Source organism: Pyxicephalus adspersus, chromosome 7, assembly GCF_032062135.1.
Source record: "Pyxicephalus adspersus chromosome 7, UCB_Pads_2.0, whole genome shotgun sequence".
NCBI classification, from domain to species: Eukaryota; Metazoa; Chordata; class Amphibia; order Anura; family Pyxicephalidae; genus Pyxicephalus; species Pyxicephalus adspersus.
In genome coordinates, this window is record NC_092864.1 from 57819201 (window position 1) to 57838790 (window position 19590).

At 37.3% G+C, this 19590-nt stretch overlaps 1 protein-coding gene across 1 annotated transcript in view; it reads right to left on the minus strand.

The window, feature by feature from the left end:
- LOC140336057 (ribosome biogenesis protein SLX9 homolog) overlaps positions 1-18485 on the minus strand; it is a 49732-nt gene extending 31247 nt beyond the window's left edge. The window contains exons 1-2 of the mRNA XM_072419110.1: positions 18275-18485; positions 15729-15837 (exon numbers count right to left, since the gene is read on the minus strand). Coding sequence (XP_072275211.1) covers positions 15729-15837; positions 18275-18433 — 268 coding nt within the window. The 5' untranslated portion in view covers positions 18434-18485. The remainder of the gene's footprint in view (positions 1-15728; positions 15838-18274) is intronic.
- Positions 18486-19590: the final 1105 nt, after the last annotated feature.

Sequence of the window (19590 nt, forward strand, 5' to 3'; positions counted from 1 at the left end):
TTAACATTGGAGGCACCACATTTTTTTCTTTTTGGTTTTCAGATTTGCAGACACCTGCAAAAGTGTTTTGTCTAAAACTGCTCCTGGATGCCTAGCCTAACAGTATGTGAAGCAGTAAACACCATAGTATTTTTACCGAAAATCTGAAGTGTTAGTGCTTACAGCTACTATCTAGGTTACTTTGATAAATAATAAAAATTCAATAATAATTCAGAAAAAGAGAAAGTTCACTTCTGAACGACTGTCCTGTAGTACGTAGGTGTATTTCTAAATGATTTAAAGATAAACAGAAGAGAACGCTTACAGAAAACAAAAGAGAGGAAATACAATCCTCAATATAGCAGAGAGATGGGCAACAGGAAGTGGGTCTGCATTTACCAGGCAGCAGACAAGTTAAAGAACCCTCCCGGTTTGTATTTTAAGGGGAGGTCACTGTCAGGGGGAGGTTAGGTGTAATTTGCAAATGTTTTGAAAATGATGCAGTTCCTAAAGCTCAGACATATAGTCTAAATACATTTCTATTTTTACATAATTATGAGTGTCTCTTGAGTATTTCTTCTTCATTTGTATAGCAATCCAACTTTATCTTTGTACTGAGCTTCCTAATGATAAAGTCAAGTGGCTGCAGCTTTCCTTCTATGTGCATGATGATTGGTCTTGTATCTCCCTCTAATGACACAATTCAAAACCAGACAACTTTCCCATTCTATTAAAATTTTGGCTTAAGTTACATTTTAAGCTAGACTCAGATCAAGTAACACAGGGAAAGGGAAAACGAACATGGGCTGCTTATAATCAAACTAAATATAAACTTCTACCAAGGCAGATAGATAACATGCATCTGACCAACCTCAAAAAGAAAAGTGATAACAATAGGAAAAAAAAATTACAGATGGGCATCATTCCTGACCCTCTCCAATTGATTGACAATGTAGTTTCTATGGTGTTGTAATGTTCTCTTGGAAAGGCCTCCCGTCCTAGGAGACCTGTGAAAGCTCAGAATAATGCACATACACTACCACAATCACCGGATTTGGTTATGTATTCAGCACACACAGGTACAAGGAAGCTAAATGTAATGTGTACGTAAAAAAATAGGACATTTATACTATTTAACTGGCACTATGTAACGGCAAGTCAGTCAAATGTAAACAACCAAAATGAAATGGATAGATAGGGTCTGCCAGGAAATGTGTGTAGTAGTTAGCCTAATACTACACATGTATGGCAACATCCTTCTCAGCAATACCGACATACATAACCTATGCTGGGGTTCTCCTTACAGCTACAAAGGAGGTATTGGCATTTTTCTTCAGTTGAAAAATCATAAATGCCTAGGCTTCCAAAGACTTTTTTTTTCCATTCAAGGTTTATTAGAATTATAACTCAAGAGTTCAAAAAACAGAATAACTTATCACTATCTACACATAAGGTTTCAATTTGTAGCAGAATATCAGAGTATCTGGGTCATAAGAACTCTTGACTTTCTTACTGGGATTAAATAAGGATTTAATAGGAGGACATTATGTTATTTTGTGAATTACAATATCATAATGCCAGCATTTCCACCAAGGATAACATGTGAAATTCTGACCGATCACTTAGAAACCAGTTCACTGAATTACAGTGAAAAAATGTGTTGAGTTTCTCAGATATGGATTCCAAAAAACCATAGATATATCGCATAGATGAGGAGGCTACATTCATTTTCTTTTACATTCACCTGGTAATCTGGCAAACTTCATGACTTTAGGTGGCTACGCTCACTCTACTAAATCCATGGAGGTAGCCTGGTAGTTATAGTCTAAAAATTAGGGGGGCAGATTAAGGTGACAGACTCCTCTCCCTCCCTACTCTAACACCTGTGAGGGGTGGGGGATTTGTAGTTGAGAAATGATAGCCTGGAGCAAGATAGCTTTTTTACCAAATAAAGTCTGACTATTTTTTATGAAAAGACGAATCCTGTAAATAGTTATTGCATGAAGTTACCTTCTCCTGCTTGGTGGATTCTGGCACAAAGTTTACAGTGCAATAAAGAGGCAAGGCAACCTCCCCTGCCACACAGACCACATGCATTAGAAGATATTTTCAATGAATTAGATTCTTACAACAATGTGATATTAGAAAATGACTCATGAGAGCATGGAGAATAGGTTAAAGTGTTTAAAGGGCTTTGAAAAAATTGAATCTTCCAAACCAGTGGAAAGTTTCACTCTGGCTAGTCATACACACAACTTTCTGCTGCAACTAAAGATGGGAAGCCACATTTTCTGACTGAGCGTGCAGCAACCCCAGCAGGTGAAAGCTGGTATTACTCAGACACGATAGCAAACTATATTTACTAACATATTTACTAATATCCCCAAACATTACAATTTCTTAGTTTTATTTACATTTTATGTATGCAAGCTAATACACAGCACAACAAAATATACTACGGTCGTTTAATTCATGTTTTTCAAATTATCAGATATTTTTGTGCACCATTACATGTTTCTGAATATGATTTTGATTAGGTAAGGGTCTTGTGACATGTGTGGAAATGTTTAAAATCATCCGATGGTGTAATTCCGTTCAGCGCATGTGTAATGTAATCCAGGCTTCAGTCTTTCCTGGCTCAAACACTCAAACCAATGATCAGCCGTTGACAGTAATTGATTGCCATTTTACTTTAATGAATTACAGACACTCTGGACAGATGACGCCAGATTAATGCATGAAAATAAAACAAGGGGAGTATGGCAGAGTTAGGAAAAGCCGTGAATGTTGTACTGCAAACTGAAGGAAATCTGCCTTGGTATGGTAATATTTAAGTGTTGTCATAGCAACGGAGCAGCAAAGACCCCTAGAGAGCAGTGACTCATTCTTCTGCTCCACAACTAGTGCAAACATACCTTCTGAGTCAACCTTTCCCCTTTGAAAACCCAAAGATCTTGTTAAATCCCTCATCCCACTTATTGGTTACTTTCATATAAGTGAAAGATGGAGGAATTGGAAAGAATTGAATGACATCACTCAGTGTGAAAGTGCCCAGAACTTTTTGAAGATACAGATGCTGTCCACAGGCCGATAATGTGCAGAATAAAACCATGAGCTGCACATGTTTTTGTGGTGACTGACAAGCGGCATGAATCGATGCCTAAATATCAATAAACAAGGCGAACCTTTCCCGACATAACATTCAGATAAAGAACGGATAATGTAACCACTGCTGCAAGCTATCAATATGTTAGGATGAACCAAGGCTGCGGCCTAGGGATAGTTATAAATATAACAAAACTTGGAGATGTTCCTCATGATCTAAAGTAGAGTAAATTCTATCTTACATTGTACAAAAGTAAAATGTAATAGTTCTTAATACAATGATAACATTAGAAAAAGCTTGCGCTGACTGGTGACTTTGGAAAGTGTAGAGTGTCAGTTTTAACCGCAGCTAACTCGTGATTTCACCGATGTGGATAGGCATTACCAATGGACTCCTAGGAAGGTAAGCTCACGTAAGTAGTCAATGCTGCCAAAATGCCTGCAGCTGGATTCTTAGATAAGCCAGCCAGAGCCATACTTGTAGTAAGAATAGTATTGATATTTGTGTTGTGCAAAAAAACCTTGTGCCTATGACCGGTAAATGCCAGAAATCATTTAAATTGTAAATTTGCACTAAGAGAACAGAAAAGTGGGGTTATTTCTGCAAAAATTAAGCTATTTTTAGTTCCCCATAATTATAGAACTCCAGATCAGCTGGAAAGGTGCCCATTTTTAGGGGTGAAAAAAAACAGTGCACTGGGTTTAGGAAAAACTGCTGTATTTATATATTTATCTTCAGCAAAGACCACAAACAACAACTTCAAAAAATATGAAAAAATAAATGTATTCTCATCTGGAATTCAGCTTTAGACTATATGAAAACCATGAACCTTCCTCTACAACTTCACACACTTGAATAAATCATCTTCCAAAAGCCTGTTTTTGCCCAGAGAAAATACAGCCTAATCTGACAGGTGAGGATGGAAGACCAGATACACTGCACTGTCTGTCTGTTGTCAGAAAAAGTCATTAAGGCTACGTACACACGTGCAATCAGCCTCGTCCGATAATTGGCTCTGGGCTAATATCTGACCAGAATCTTGCGTGCGTACAGTGCTTGTCATTCATCCACGGATAAGGAACGATCATAATGAAAGTGAAGAGGAGAGGAGAGAGCGCAGCGGAGTGCCTCTCCGTCGTTCTCTCCCTCCGCTCACCATAGAGCAGAATGGTGCTATATGTACAGCGCACGTTCATGCATCGTGCAATCGTTTGCCGTTGGAAAGGATCATGAAGGAACCCCTTTCAACGACAATTGTTGCATGTGTGTACTTTGCCCTATACAGATTAGGTTTACTTTTTGGACACAATACAAATGTACAATCTCTTCAGAATTCCTCTTGGATTTACAAAGTATGCAGTCCGATTGCCTCAATCTATTCATGTTAAGTCAATGCTCTTTTCTTGGCTTTAAAGGGGTGTTGCATTCCCTTAAAATCAAAGAGGATCAAAATGCAGGTCAGCAGGTGGTCAGTTGCACCTGCCAATGAAATCCAATCTGTACTACATCTGTACTGGACAAGACAAAATAAATACACCCTTTTCTATAAGGGTGAAACAGCTAAATACTCAGATACATAAAGAAACACATTTAGAAAGTTTTACATACACAAGTGCAATAATAATCGTTGGAAAGGATCTTTCACAATTCTTTCCAACAACTATCACTGCACGATGCATGAACGAGTGCTGTACATACATCACTGTTCTGCTATATGCGGGGGGGGGAGAACAATGGAGCGGAACCCTGCTGTGCACTCTCCCCCTTCACTTCCATTGGGATCCTTAGTCGTCCATCGTCCGTGGATCCGCCAGGATGGTCACTCAGACGATGGATGACTGGCACTGTACACACGCCAGATTCTCGCCCGATAATCAGCCCTGAGCCAATTATCAGGCGAAAACTGTTGGACGTGTGTACGTAGCTTTAAGAAGGCAGTACATAGCTGAACTCCAGAGTGGAAATGAACCACTTCAGGACAAAATCTACACCAGACACAAGGCTAATACTCTGTTTCCCCTAGAAGAGGACCTACCCTGAAAATAAACCCTAGCATGCTAATCATGCAAGGGGGAATATAAGCCCTATCGGCTTCCTCGGAGTGCAGTCAAGTGGTACGTGGAGGGATACCAAAAGGTTGAAGAGAGCAGAGAGAGAACAGGAGATTTTAAAAGCACTGGAGAGCAAGGGGTCAAGAAATCACAGGGTAGTTATTAACCTACTAAAATTATTATAAAGACCCTGTCCTATTTCGGGGAAACACGGTAAGCACTTCAGGCGAACAAATAACCTAAAATGTTGAAAAATTGGTGCAAACAAAAGGCCAAAGCAATAAAATAACCCAAAACTGGAATCTGCAAGAAGCAGATCCACTAGCTTCACAGTGACACAGCATCAATAACAACCAAACTGGTGTCTTTAAATTTAGGAACAAATAACAATGGACTGAAACTTGGTTGTAAGGAGATCATTTAGGAACTAATGCGACTGAAAATAGACTGGGTCTCTGTGGGTGAACTGGTTAATAAACTCTTGCTGCTGTGCCATGGTAAAATGTTCTGCACAAAATGCTAAGGAGGCAGACACACACACACACACACACACACACACACACACACGAGGACTGAGAATACAAAATATACTTCAACAACAGAGAGCAAAATGACTTCAGCCTACAAAACCTTGGCACCCTAGGTGGGTGTGGTAAAAACAGCTTCTCTGTCCTAACACCCCACATACATATTTCTTCAGAAGTGTTAGGTTGAAAGGTTCACACATATACTAACATAAAAATAGTCACTTCCCTTTACAGTTTCAATATCTGCAGTTTACCATGAGAAAATGTTGGGTATGCAAATTACACCGAAGTTACCAAAAAATAAATAGTAAATGTATTCACTCTTAGCTTCTCTCTCGCAAACTAAAGAACAGCCAATATGCAGTTCAAGTATTGACATCCACAAAAGTGTAGCACATTGCTCCGCTGCATCAAGCATTTCTAAATCAGAACTAACTACACCAATTCCTGTATGATCTTTTAACGTAAGACTCATGGATTTGGATCGGCAATGGATTATAAACAAACATGGAAAACAAGGAAACACTACTTGTAAGCCACAAGATTCTCTGCAGGTCAACAAGGTTCAACTCCAGCAAGCAGAACAGTGATGACACCTCACCCCAAATCTTCAGACCACCGGTCAGAGGCTGAAGTACCATACTTTGATGTGACACTGTAGATTAAGGTGTGAAGTTAAAAAGCACCTATTAGGGGAATATTTTAAAGTTTAAACAAACAATTAAAAATAATTTGGAGGGCTTTTAGGTCCCTTTTAGGCACATTGTAAAGCTAACTGTGCATGGGTGTTTCAAAATGGCAATGTACAACAACTATGAAAAAATATCTTCAACAGCAAATACTGCAAGCCCCTGCTTTGGTATGTTGGTCTGCCAGTCATAAATTGCTTGGTATTAAATCCTTGAAAGGCTAAAATGAATTGGCAAGAACCTAATTAAAAGTAGACATTTCTATTCTACTGCTAATTTCTATTGTGAAAAGTCTACATAGTTCTGGCTGATCAACAGACGGTGTCAACACTGGTGGCATTACAATGCAAGATATTAAAAAATGGCAGCATATTGATTGCACCCCCTTTTACTGGCTGAAACCAATCATAGAGAATGTTTGTTCATGTTGTATTTAAAACATACACGTTATAAATTTATTTTATGTTTTCAAGGCTATCACCTGCAATAAAAAGCAACTGTAGAGAAATCTTGGCAAGAAGTGTGTGAAACGTTTTGCAATTAGCAACCTAGAAGGTCACATGAGAAGGTGCGAGAAGCATTTTCCCAAAATAAATCTAGGTTTGTTAACGGAATAAGGGTAAAATAAAGCTAATTTTTTAGATAAGACTTGGCATATCAAGACAGACAATGAAAGATGACTAAAAAGTCTAAAACGTCTTTATCTTGACTTTCAAATCCACTTGCAGATGTATAATGTTCTGTCCTTTTAGCACTAAATGAATTTGGATGTAGTTCAGACAGGAAAGGGATCCATATTGTTTGAATCCCAGAAAAGTGAGTCCAAAGGATCAGTAAGCAGTTTTTAGGCCTGCATCAGGGCTTTTTGAAGGAGAGCATCAATCTGATAAAATCAAGCAGTATTATTTGATGACCCAATATTATATATAATATATATATATATATATAATATATATATATATATATATATATATATAGTATCCATTTACCTGTTCTCCCTCCTATCTCTCAACCATTTTAAAGTTCACTATATCCTACAAATAGCTACAATCTCTGAAAATGAAGCATTGTTCAGGCAAACTTTAATTCCAACATCCTCACCTACAAATATCCTAAAGCTTAAACACTTGCTCCTTAGCACAGACCCCAACATGTGTGGTTTATAAAAACTGGAAAACAGAGTGAGAGAAAAAGAATAAATAATAAAAAATAGCCTTGGAATAGCATTTCCATGAAACAAATAAGTTGCATATTACAATTTTCCTAATGGGCCAACTGAAAAAAATTCTTGTATGACTATGAATAACAATGTGTGCTGTTTACCATGTTCAGACATTTCTACATAAATTTTAGGTATTAGTTAATGGAGGTTTAGAATTTGTGCAAAATATACATTTAGAAAAGCACAATATTACAATAGAATAATAAAAAGAACCATAAGACAATAAAGCAAGTGAATATTAGTGGTAAATGTTACTAATCGTACGTTGTTATTTTTTCTAAAATCTGCAATATCGTTTTCTAACGATAATTATTGGAAGTGTGTACCTAGATTAATTCTCTATCAACACAGAAGATTCTACCAGAGTCTGAATTTACAAATGGGGTGAAATCATCTTTTCAACTTTGGTAAATGTAATGCAGCCTTGTTTGGTCATTTAGGTTTACCACCTACTTTACCATTATCATCAGATCTGTTTATAACATATCTGTCAGTAATATTACAGCTCTCCTTTTGACTTTTTCAAATGCTTTCTAAAGTGCTTTTTAACCACAAATGTGAGACAAGAGTCTAAATCCTCAGATGAGTTATATTAGTTTCATGAATAAATAAAGTTTACAGTTCCAATATATAGGACAGAACATATGAGGAGTCATTAGAGGACATGCTGAAATGGAAAGCTACAGTACTTGTGGTCCAATGATGCCATAGGCAAAATACATATTAATCAATTCCTAATTGATTTTTCGTGGTAATGACATCAGAAAAAAATATATAAATATTTCAAATCCTAGGACAACAATGGATAGCAGGGTCAAATAGTGCAAAGTGTTAGCACACAGCAAAATAAGGAGCTCTAGGGAAAAGTGATCATTAGAGACGGCCGGTGGAATAATGGGTCTTGGTAAAAATGACCCTGGAGCAAACTCAGATAATTTATTGTAGGAAAGTGAAAACCCCCTGTTGTCTTTCATTGTAAGACTACAGTGCCCTTCACACTTCAAAATGCATTATGATTTAATCGGAATGAAACAGAGCTAGTGCAGTGCGGAAGGGACAGTACAGCAATGAATGACATCAGGCTGTAATTATCAATAAAGTATTAACTTTATGTAACCTAAAAAAAGAAAATATTTTTTATAAAACACATGAAACACTTATACATAATTTATAAGTCAAAAAAGAAAGATTATAAAATGAACTTGTTTCATTGCAAGAAATTGGTCTTGTACAAAATCGACAGAATGATGAAATCAGGATTAAAGCAAAGGTAAAAGGTTGGGCAAGGTACAGCTTGGCTATTCAGATGGATTTATGTTTATTAACCCACACACTTTTCCAAACTGAATAAATTAAATGTTGCAAAGGTTGCACCTTCCCTGTTATGTCACCATAGGCCATACACCTGGTCATGGACACTGGTCAAGAATAGAATAAAAAATTGTATACAGATATCTGTTTTTACAGCCAAGGAAGGCGAGTTTTTCACTCAATCCAAAACCAGCACCAAGGGAGGACTGAGAAGGGAGCTTTACAGCAAATATTATGTTTTTCTTTGTGATGCAAAGGCTAAATACATCTTGAAAATGACCAATCTGTTTTCTACATATCTGTAATATTGGAGGGGGGGTGATTAGCAAGCACAGAACAGTTTGTAGAATGTATGATGTTTTATAGAATGTAAATGTTTCTTTATTTGTGTCAAAATAATACACCTTTCTTCAGCAAGAATCAAACAAAATTAAAGATAGCTTACATCAGCTTGAATCAGAGTCTACACTCTTATTAAGAATGTTTTAACACATATTATTAATAATATTATATTAATTCAAAAAAGAAGCCTTCATGCCAAAGCAATACAGCTCCTCAGCGGAGCTCACATCCAGGCTTATCTGCAGCCTACCTGCCGTCATTCCAATTCAAAAACCTATCATCACCTGTGCTCTTGTCTAGCTGGAGCCAAACTTATGGGTGTACCTGGGTTCAATTGCAGAGTCGAGAATACCCCGTTTTTAAATGTTTTACACCAAGGGACCAGAAGCCATACCTGCTGTCCGGTACACTATTGTTAAAACCAGAAAAGCTGACTTTTCTGCAAAGCAATCAATTACATCTTCCACAGCTTTGTGCTGCCAAGCTAGCTAAAAGACTTTTTATGAATTCCAAAATTTACAAATGCTGGCAGCCACTGCTGCACTCTATGGCTTCCTCCATACTTCCTCTGTGCCAACTACAGGACACAGGCCCTATGGGAAGAAACAAAATGCACAGCAGTGTAGCAGACATACAACATATCAACAATTGTTCCAGATGCTGAGGATTGCTTGCTTTGTAGGAAGGACTGCTTTCCGGGGTTTTAAAATCAGCAACAGAGTTCCTTTAACATAATTCATCCAACTGAAAAAAAGTGTATAGACCTTACACAATGCTACTCAGATATACACCTCAGGAAGTAACAACCTACAACTTCTCTCCTTCACTGTACACATTTTACACAACACAAGGTCCAGGTTGAATAAATAAATAAATATATATATATATATATATATATATATATATATATATATATATATATTTGTATAGTACAGAATGATACCACCATTACATACATATATATATATATATATATATATATATATATATATATTATAAAAATCACACACGTACAAACTGAACATGATATCAATAACAAATAGTTTGTGGCCCTATAACCTAATGCAATTCAACTCATTGATTTTGAAAAACACAGGTTAACCTTTTAGAATAACCACTGACCTTCAAACATTGATTGTTTTCTTTCAAGATATCACATTTTCAAGATCTTATTTCTCTCACTCTGACTTACTAGCTTTCAAACAAACCAATCATCTGGGTATTTGGAATGCTATAGCTGGCAACTTTAAGAGGAAGCACAAGGATCGAATAGCTTGTTCTCTGTACATACAGCACACAGTGCTTCCTTAGTAAGGGGTTAAGGTTTCACTCTAGTAATATTGCTATGTGTAGATTTCTACCAACCAAATGTGATATACATATATATTTTAACAAAGATCATAACTACATGCATCTTGCTATTTTGACTTTTTTTTTTTAAATATTTGCACACAAGGATTAATGCACATAAAAAGTGCCAAGAATGATGCACCCTAGAATATAGCCTTTACTGTATTATTATACAAATATATTGAAGTAGCACAGATGACAGTGATGCATCACAATAATTCTAAAAATAAAAGTTTAAGGAAGCTCAGAAAAATGATTAACAAACGCATGTCCCAGAAACTTAACTTAGACTGCATGAATAAACAAGGAACTATAGAATTTAGACTATGACTCATTTGTACACAAGAAAAACAACTGATCACTGGGAACCACAGCAAAATTGATCATCTCTTGTATCCTTATGGAATAATTAAAGATTTTAAAATCACAATAATAATCATTGGGTAGCATCAAGGAAATGGCCAAACAATATGATATTTTGAGATTAATGTACTCAAAAAGAGCAATGTATTCTCAGAGTTCTAATCCTGTTTTTATCATTCGGTATAACCATTGCACCTAATGCTCAAATCCTATTTTTGTATGCAGCCAAACACTGCAAACTTTTAAACTGTGATCTTGCCAGAGTAAGAAGAATCATAAACTTCAAAGGACGGTTGAATAAAAATGGCCACAATCCAATTGACCATTCGGGTCTTGTTACTATTTCTTAAATCCCTACACTTGCCAATTTTTCCTACTTGCAATACATCACCCTTAAGAACAGATTTTTGCCTAATATACCCCAAGCCTCTGACAGGTGCCACTATGACAAGATAATGTTAACACACTTCACCTGCCAGGGTTTTTTCTTTTTTTACGGGTGATTTGTGTATGTTCCTTTGATATAAATAATTATGGCATTCTTTACATATAGGTTAACAAACTTTAACAACAGATATGTAGGGTAACAGTGTACCTAAATGACCCTTTGACATACCCCTAGGGTAGTTGGAACCTCTCGCTACATAGGAGATGTCAAAGTTACAAAAAAATTCCTAGCTAAACCCCATTATATGAAGCCAGGATAAGATAAGATAATTTGTGTAGAATAGGTTTCTTATCTTTTTATATAGTCAGAACTAAAGAGGACCCATTTATACACCGTTATTTTTGGTGTCCCACTCTCTGTATGTTGTACAACCAGTTAAGTACTTTCATTCCATGTGGGTTTTTGCCAAATTCACTGTATTTGAAGTGCATTAATTAATTACTCACAAACAATTTAGGTGTATTTTCATATAGTCTTCATATGTATGTTCTTGTAATTTTGGGGAATTTGCATTAATAAAATATGCATTATATTACTTTTCTCTTGCTGCATATACTAGTGCTACAGACAGGTTATGCTGCAGAACTTATGCAATAAAATGAAATTTGAGGGCGTCATTCAAATTTTTATTTGAGCATCTTTTCAAAAATTATAATTCTGCTAACGTAAAAGGAGGAAAGAAAGGGAGAGTACCCAAAATGTACACGTAGCACTTTTCAAAACCACACTATTGTTTGTATGTAGTAACAGAAGACAGAAGTCTGGCAGCCCTAAAAAGACTAAGTCTTATAATTTTTACAATTAAAAAGCTTTAACGTGCACGTTCATAAAATTGTGCAGAAATGTATGTTCTGGAAAATAACCCCCAAGGGTATGTTCAGACTAGCGATGACATTACCACTTCCTCATGTGACAGCTACATGTAAAAAAAAGAATGGGGGCAGCAGTAAGGAGTTCAGTGCCACCTGCTGTCCTAGCTGTAAAATATTCAAACACTGGTTTTTAAAGAACTGGGGCAGTCAAACAGCTGTCAAGTCACCAGGAGCCACATAGGAACGCCTCTTCCCACCAACAGTCCGAACATAGCCCAAGACTTTTACTTTTTGGGAAAATGTGGAGGTTAGGTAGAATCTCTTTGCTGACCTGACAATGGAGTTGTAATTTTCTACATCCATAGCCGAGTTACACATATCTGGCACACTGAAGTCACACATTTATTTGCTGGTTCAGCTGCTTTCTCATATGTTATCTCCCAACTATATCCTGCTGGACAATAAATCAACGTCATCGTAGCTCAATTATCACGGTGGTGATCCAGGAAGTGGTAAAGCCAGGAGGTAGAAGCTATCCTCCTGGCTTTATAAGGGGTAAAAGTGAAGAAATCACAAAAATGTCTACAAAAAATAAATCCCTGGGTGGTGTCTACAAGACTGAAAAGTAAATTAAAGTTTTGTCCATCTATGGCCAGAATAAGATTTGACCACAGTGACATCACCACTGATTTCACACACCGTCAACAGGAAGATTATCACTCTGGATTTTTTTATTACCCCATTTCTGCTAAGAAAGATTTAAACACATTTCATTTTAAGCAATTTGTGATTCAACGGGAAGATCATATAGACAAATTTTGTGATTGCCACGCAACATATTTAGCTGAGAAAAAAAAAGACATTTAGCACAGCATAAGGGAAGATAACGATTTCTGCTTCCCCTTCCCTTAGGAGCTGGAAATCTCATATCTCTATTTTGTATACACAGCGAACATGTAACACAACCTCACTGCCCTGTGGATCCCAAGGGAGGATTACATTTCCCAGCATCCTAGGAACCAAGTAATATTGCAAAATATCAATAAAAAACATTTTAACAAATTGAACAGCTAAACCCTGCAACTAATATTCATGAAATACCCCAGAGATAAAGACTAGACTAAAAGGTTGATCTACGGCTTTCATTTTTTATAGGATTTGATTAATCTGAAATGAAACCAAAGACAGAAGTTTGAAATCTGCCACTGCTGAATATGTTTTTAAAAAAAAAAACATTGATTTTATCAAATGTGGCTAATGTTCCTAGTATGTTACACAGAATAAGAATGTAGGAATTGACTTCATAAAAGAACTATTGCATGCATGTTTGTTTGTCAAGACACACTAAATTGTAAATACAAGATCAGGATTAGCTCAGCATCCGGAACCACTGAAAACCATGTCATCCACAGCAGCTCTCATATATGTAAAGTCCAGAGCTTCTAAATATTATTATTATTAATATTATTTATATAGCGCCAACATATTACGCAGCGCTGTACATTAAATAGGGAAGGAACCTGTCGTGGCAGAAACATGGAGACCAGAAGAGCTCAACTTTATTTCAGAAAATACTAAGAATACTTTTATTCTTCACTGAAAACCCAAAAACAGTATATGTTACTAAAAAGCAGAGGATCCAAATATGATGGAAAAAATGGTGGTAACTGAAAACTTACATTTCAATAACACAATTCCACAATACAGTTTCCAAATTTTAAATGAAAAATTACTGAAGGAGTCAAGTTAATATAAAGATATTGGACAGCTAAAAACCAGCAAAAAAATACAGTACCCAAAGTCTTCCATTGGCACATCAGTTTAGAGAAAACAAAAGGTAAATACAGTTTATTGAAGTTTGCAGGGACAACTTGCACTTTGTCCATGCACAGCTCTCTTTTAAGGTTCTCACAGAATTTCTATCAGGTAAAGTCTGGACTTTGAGTGGCCCATTGCAACCGCTTTTTTCAGTCCATTCTGTTGTAAATTTGTCGGTGTGCTTTGGATTATTGCCCTGTTACATAACCCAGTTTCGGCTAAACTTTAGCTGTTACACAGATGGCTTCACATTTGACTGTAGAATACTTTGGAGGAGTTTATGGTGCAATATCTGCAAGGTGCGCAGGTTCCTTTCAGTTATTGCCAGGCTCTCTTTTTCTCATGATTGTATGGGAATGCAAATATTCTGGTAACATGACAGTTGTCAAAGACTACACACCCACTCATTTATTAAATAAAATTGTTTTACATACACTTTACCCTTTTAACTGGCACCTTAAGATTTACGGAGCAACAGTAACAGAATGTAAGATTCGTGGCTGTATAGCCAGCTTCCACTTTTCTGATGGAATCAATCTGAATAGCTGTAAAAATGCTGGATCACATTCATAAACTCAGAAACAGAACTACGTAAATATCAACATTTAAAGGAACGAAATATAACCTATTTGGCAGAATAATAAAAAAATATTTTGTGTATTTTGCCATTTGCCTGGATTTCAGTTTTAAAAATAATTTCTAATGCTCTTCCATTCATTTAGTTTTGTTTAAAAGGTTGAACAGTAATCTTGCTATAATAGTGTGTATGTATGTGTTTACCATTTCCTGTGTAGATACATAACAAGCAGAAAAAAAAAAAGAAAAGCCCTGCCTAGGTCAAACCACAACTACTAAATAGTCCACATTGGTTTGTCAGTATTGCAGCGACCAAGTTTAAAAACACAAACCGCTTCAAAAACCAAAGTAAACACTTTATTTGTAGATATCAAAGTTATTTGTACATACTAATATCCTTTCTGGGAACAATTAACTAGAATTATAGGTGGAGTGTGAACATTTTTCAGTTAACTGCTGCACTTTTTTTCCCATCTACCCCACACTGCTTTATTGGTACAGGGACCTTCACCAACAAAGTTATCAGAACTCAGATAGGTACAGTTAATGCTTAAACAGTGTTTCTCAATCCTGCAGAGGGGTTACTTGAACCCCTGCTGGGGGTTACTTGAGGAACAAGCAATTTGTGCCTCCAAGGTAATTTTACCTAAACTCAATGATTTTTTTTTGCTGTGAGGGTGACATTTTTCCCACTGTCCAGCAATGTAAGAGGTATTCCTCCTACCAACCACCATGCTAATGTACTGTGAGCTGTGGATATACTAATAGAACCCTTATAAAAGGGTTCCCACAATGATAAAATGCTCAGGAAAGGCTGCTTTCTATAGCCACATGGATTATAAGCCATCAATCACCAACAAATATGTAGTGGTTAGGCCTAGCAAGAATCTATTTAATTTACACTCAATCCACTAAACCTTTACTTATTAAAAGATCTTGCACAAGAAAAATTCTATCCAATTGTAATTTGTGTGGCCTGCTTAACAGAAGATTTTAGGATTTGCATTTATCTTCAGTGCCTGTTTTAACTAATGTTTTTTGAACTATGGTTTTTACAATGGCGGCAAAAAAACTGTTCACACAGACATTAGTAAAGTTTCACACTGAGTGATGCAGAATCAATGTACACTTTACCTTTTTTAACAGGTGCCAAACTTTGTGTGTCCACTTCCAACTTCTGAGTTAGTTTATTAGGGTCAATCTTAGTTGAAGCAAAAATATCCGAGGATAAAATCCCCCAGTCCTGATAAAAAGAAAAAAAAACAATTATTACAACGCATAAAACTCTTGAATCAAACATCTTGATGGGTTGCATGGCAGTCACTTAAACATTCTATTTCATTCTAAAGCAACTATAGATTTCCAAAACCAGTGCTGTACAGAATGTTGTAAACTCTCTGCTTGTGTGATTCTCTGTTGCAGGCATCCACTACAATAGAAATTTCATTTTTGGAGAGATACTCTCTAAAGATTTGTTTTATTTTTAACTGGATTAAGTCATCCAACTTTCCTCATTAGAGCATGTCAAGCATGTTACAACATATGGGGAAACAAACAGCTTTTAGTTCAGAAAAGTAAAGGTTAGAATTAAAGAATTCCACTGTACTTTTCTTGCTCCTGCAATAGTGTCAATGAGTCATCTAGTGTGCTGGTTTCCAAAAGCCCATTATCAAGATTACCTATAGTGTCCTGCGAGTCCTGATTTTTTTAGATTTTACACTTCAATATTAAAAGTAATGTCTTATTGTCTCTTCTTTCTAGACTTTTCTTCTGAACATTGGGTGTAAATGTCAGTATCTGTTCTTTTCCTGTATATATAGAAGCTACTGTACATGTAACCACTTCTCTTGGTGAAATTCTCAGTATCTGTTCTTATTTTGACTGTACAGATCCTACAGAAACCCTTGTTTGCCTGTTTTAATTTATCAAATGTAGATCTTCATGTGAGTCCCAATTACAAATCCCTATACATGTTCCTGTACAGGTAGTCCCCGGGTTAAGGATATCCGACAAATGGGGCTTCCCTGCTCGCTGTGTGCAGGACAGAGGCTTGAAGGGGCGGTTTGCAGGACTTGCAGAAGAAATCTTTTGCTAAACACAGCTGAGGTTGTGATCCTAGGGGGATGCGTTCTTTCTGGAGCCTCTTGTAACTCTTTAATGACCAAGACAAACTCTGCAGTTGTTTCTTTTTGCATATCAAATCAAAGCTTTCTCCAAGTTATTGAATGTCTAGGCTCCATAAAGTTTTTTTTTTTGTTTGCTGATTGTGTTTAACTCACAGTGATGATTTTATACTGTAACTGACACCACACTGCCTAATAATATGTGGAGACAAACATCTGTCCTAATTGCATTTATTAAAATAATGTACCCGTTCCAACTTACATACAAATTCAACTTTAAGCATACCTTAACTCAAAAATTTCACTTTACATAAAAGGGTAGACAAGCCTTTTATGTAAATTTTTCTTGATTGCCTAGGCGATCGAGAATGAATGGGAGAGCAAAGCCTGCTAGGATACCTACGTTACGCATCCCAGGAGGCTCTTGGGTGCTCCTTTTGAGCATGCGCAGAAGAAGCCATTACATGAAAAAGGAGGAAAATTGGAGATCTCACTCATGGGCAGTGAGATCGGCAAGTTTTTTTCCAACCTTCATCACCCGATTTTGCACCTAGGTCAGGTGCTGTAGGAAGAAGATTCTGGAAGAGGAGGCGAAGATGGGGGCGCCCTGGCTTGGAGATGGATACCGGGACCCAATGGAAGAAACCTCTGGACTGATCGACTGCTCTGCGGGAACGAAGGTAAGTGGATTTTTTTTTTGTTTTCTGCATTTTTCAGTTTACCTTCTCCTTAGGAACAAACCTACAGGCCCTATCTCATATGTAACCCGGGGACTACCTGTACAAATACATTGCCAGTAACAGTACCGGCTTTCTTGCATTGTATTCAGAGAGTAAGACAATGTACACACGTGCAATGGTTCTCATTCAATAATCAGATCAGGGCTGATATCGGATAAAAATCTGGCGTGTGTAGAGCGCTCGTCGCTTGAATGACCGCCCTGGTGGATCCACGGACGAGGAACAATTGTAATGAAAGTGAAGAGGAGAGAGCACAGCGGTGTGCCGCTCCATTGGTTTCCCCCCTTCCCTCTACATAGAGCAGGACGGCGCTCTATGTACTTCGAAATCATTCATTTGCTTATTTACATATGGCCACTGCACAGCACTATTTGTCTGGTTCTTTATCCCTGGGTGAATTCCTAGTGGCAGATCTTCTTTTGAGAGATTCTTTGTAAATATATACACCTCATAGTACCAGTGCTCTTGTGTGAAGTAATCCCTGGCATCTCTAAAACAAAAAATAAAGTACAAAAGCCATGCCTAACATTTTACTGATTCATGTAAGGGGGTGAGAAGGACATCAGAGAAGCTCCAGGATCTGCTTTAATTATAATCAGTGCAGGTATTGGTAGGACACATGCCACTTCCTGGTCTCCCGGGTGGCGATATCAGAGTCTATGCTGTATATTGGTTATCAGGGACAAACGGATTATCAGGGATATATTTATTGGGGACTCCTTTATACTGCTGGTGAAGTGGACTTGATTATAGGGATTGCCTGGTCTCTACACACAGCAGACATAGCTAGCTCCCTAGGCACACACATGGAACTCACCTTTCCTCCATCCTGCTTATTCCAGGCCAGTGGTTTATGGGGCTCCCCCTCTGAAGGCACCTTGTATTCGGGAACAGCTGGCACATTCTCCTCCTGAGAACTGACCCGCACCGCAGCGGTATGCAGCTTCTGCCGAACACGTTTTATTTTCCCCACCATGTTTCACTCTGCCGGAAGCGAGGGCCGCGTGTCCATGACAACGTCCGTGCCAGATATCTTTCCCCTTCACCCGAGCACTTTGGTTCCGCTTCCATGCCTAGTGTGAATAGTTTACACTGGGGTGTTTATTCCTCTAGTAGTGACAATCACATTAGGACACACTGTGAGGGGTTAGGGAATGCCATGCCTTGTGCTCTCATTGTGGTATAGGCAATATGGTGATGACACACATTGTTATTTGTGTGTGAACATGATAGATTGTAAGCTCGGGGCAGGGTCTTCTTCTCCTCCTGTGTTAATGTCTGTATCTGTCTGTTTGTCATTTGCAACCGCTATTTAATGTACAGTGCTATGTAATATGTTGGCGCTATATAAATCCTGTTTAATAATACCATGATAAATATTATGACTACAGCCCAAGTCCAGCTGACATTATTATTACCTAGTATTTACATAGCGCAGACATATTCCTCAGCGCTTCACAAAGTCCATAGTCATGTCACATTATTGGCATTGAGTGTGAAACAGTTAAATCCTAACTAGAGGAAAACTGCCCTTGTAGTGGGGCTTCTGTGGAATTACAGGGTAAATGCTGACGTTTCTCTAAGTTTTTCTTTATTTCTTGCAAGTTTTTAATTTCGGCCCTCTGTGTATTTGAGTTTGACATCCCTGTTCTAACACAACACACTACAGTTTAAAATAGTTGGCATTGGAATTCAACAATGCAAAGATCTAAATAGACTCCACTGACTTTAGCTTCTACACCTTCTAGTTGGCTAGTGAGGCAACCCAACATAATGAAGGGCCATTTGTATAGTTGTAGGGTCAAAGTTCCAGTTTTGGGATAATCTTAAAGTGATGCAGACTTGCAGAGGAGCCAAGGTTGGATACACTACAAAATACAATCACTATAATAATAAAACCTATTTTGGTGTGGTTTGAATGAATGTTTAAAACCACTGTTCATCGTTTTAATTTGTTGTAATACTCTATTCACTTTCAGGCCTGAAAAGCCAAAAAAAGGAAGAAATCCAAGTGATGGGAAATCCAATGATCCCAGAAGTGCCCTTACTGTAGGATTTCCCTTTACCTCCTGGTCTGGTGACTGGTTTGTTTTAGAGTCTGTGAAAATAATCACCAGAGTCAAATGAGGGTAA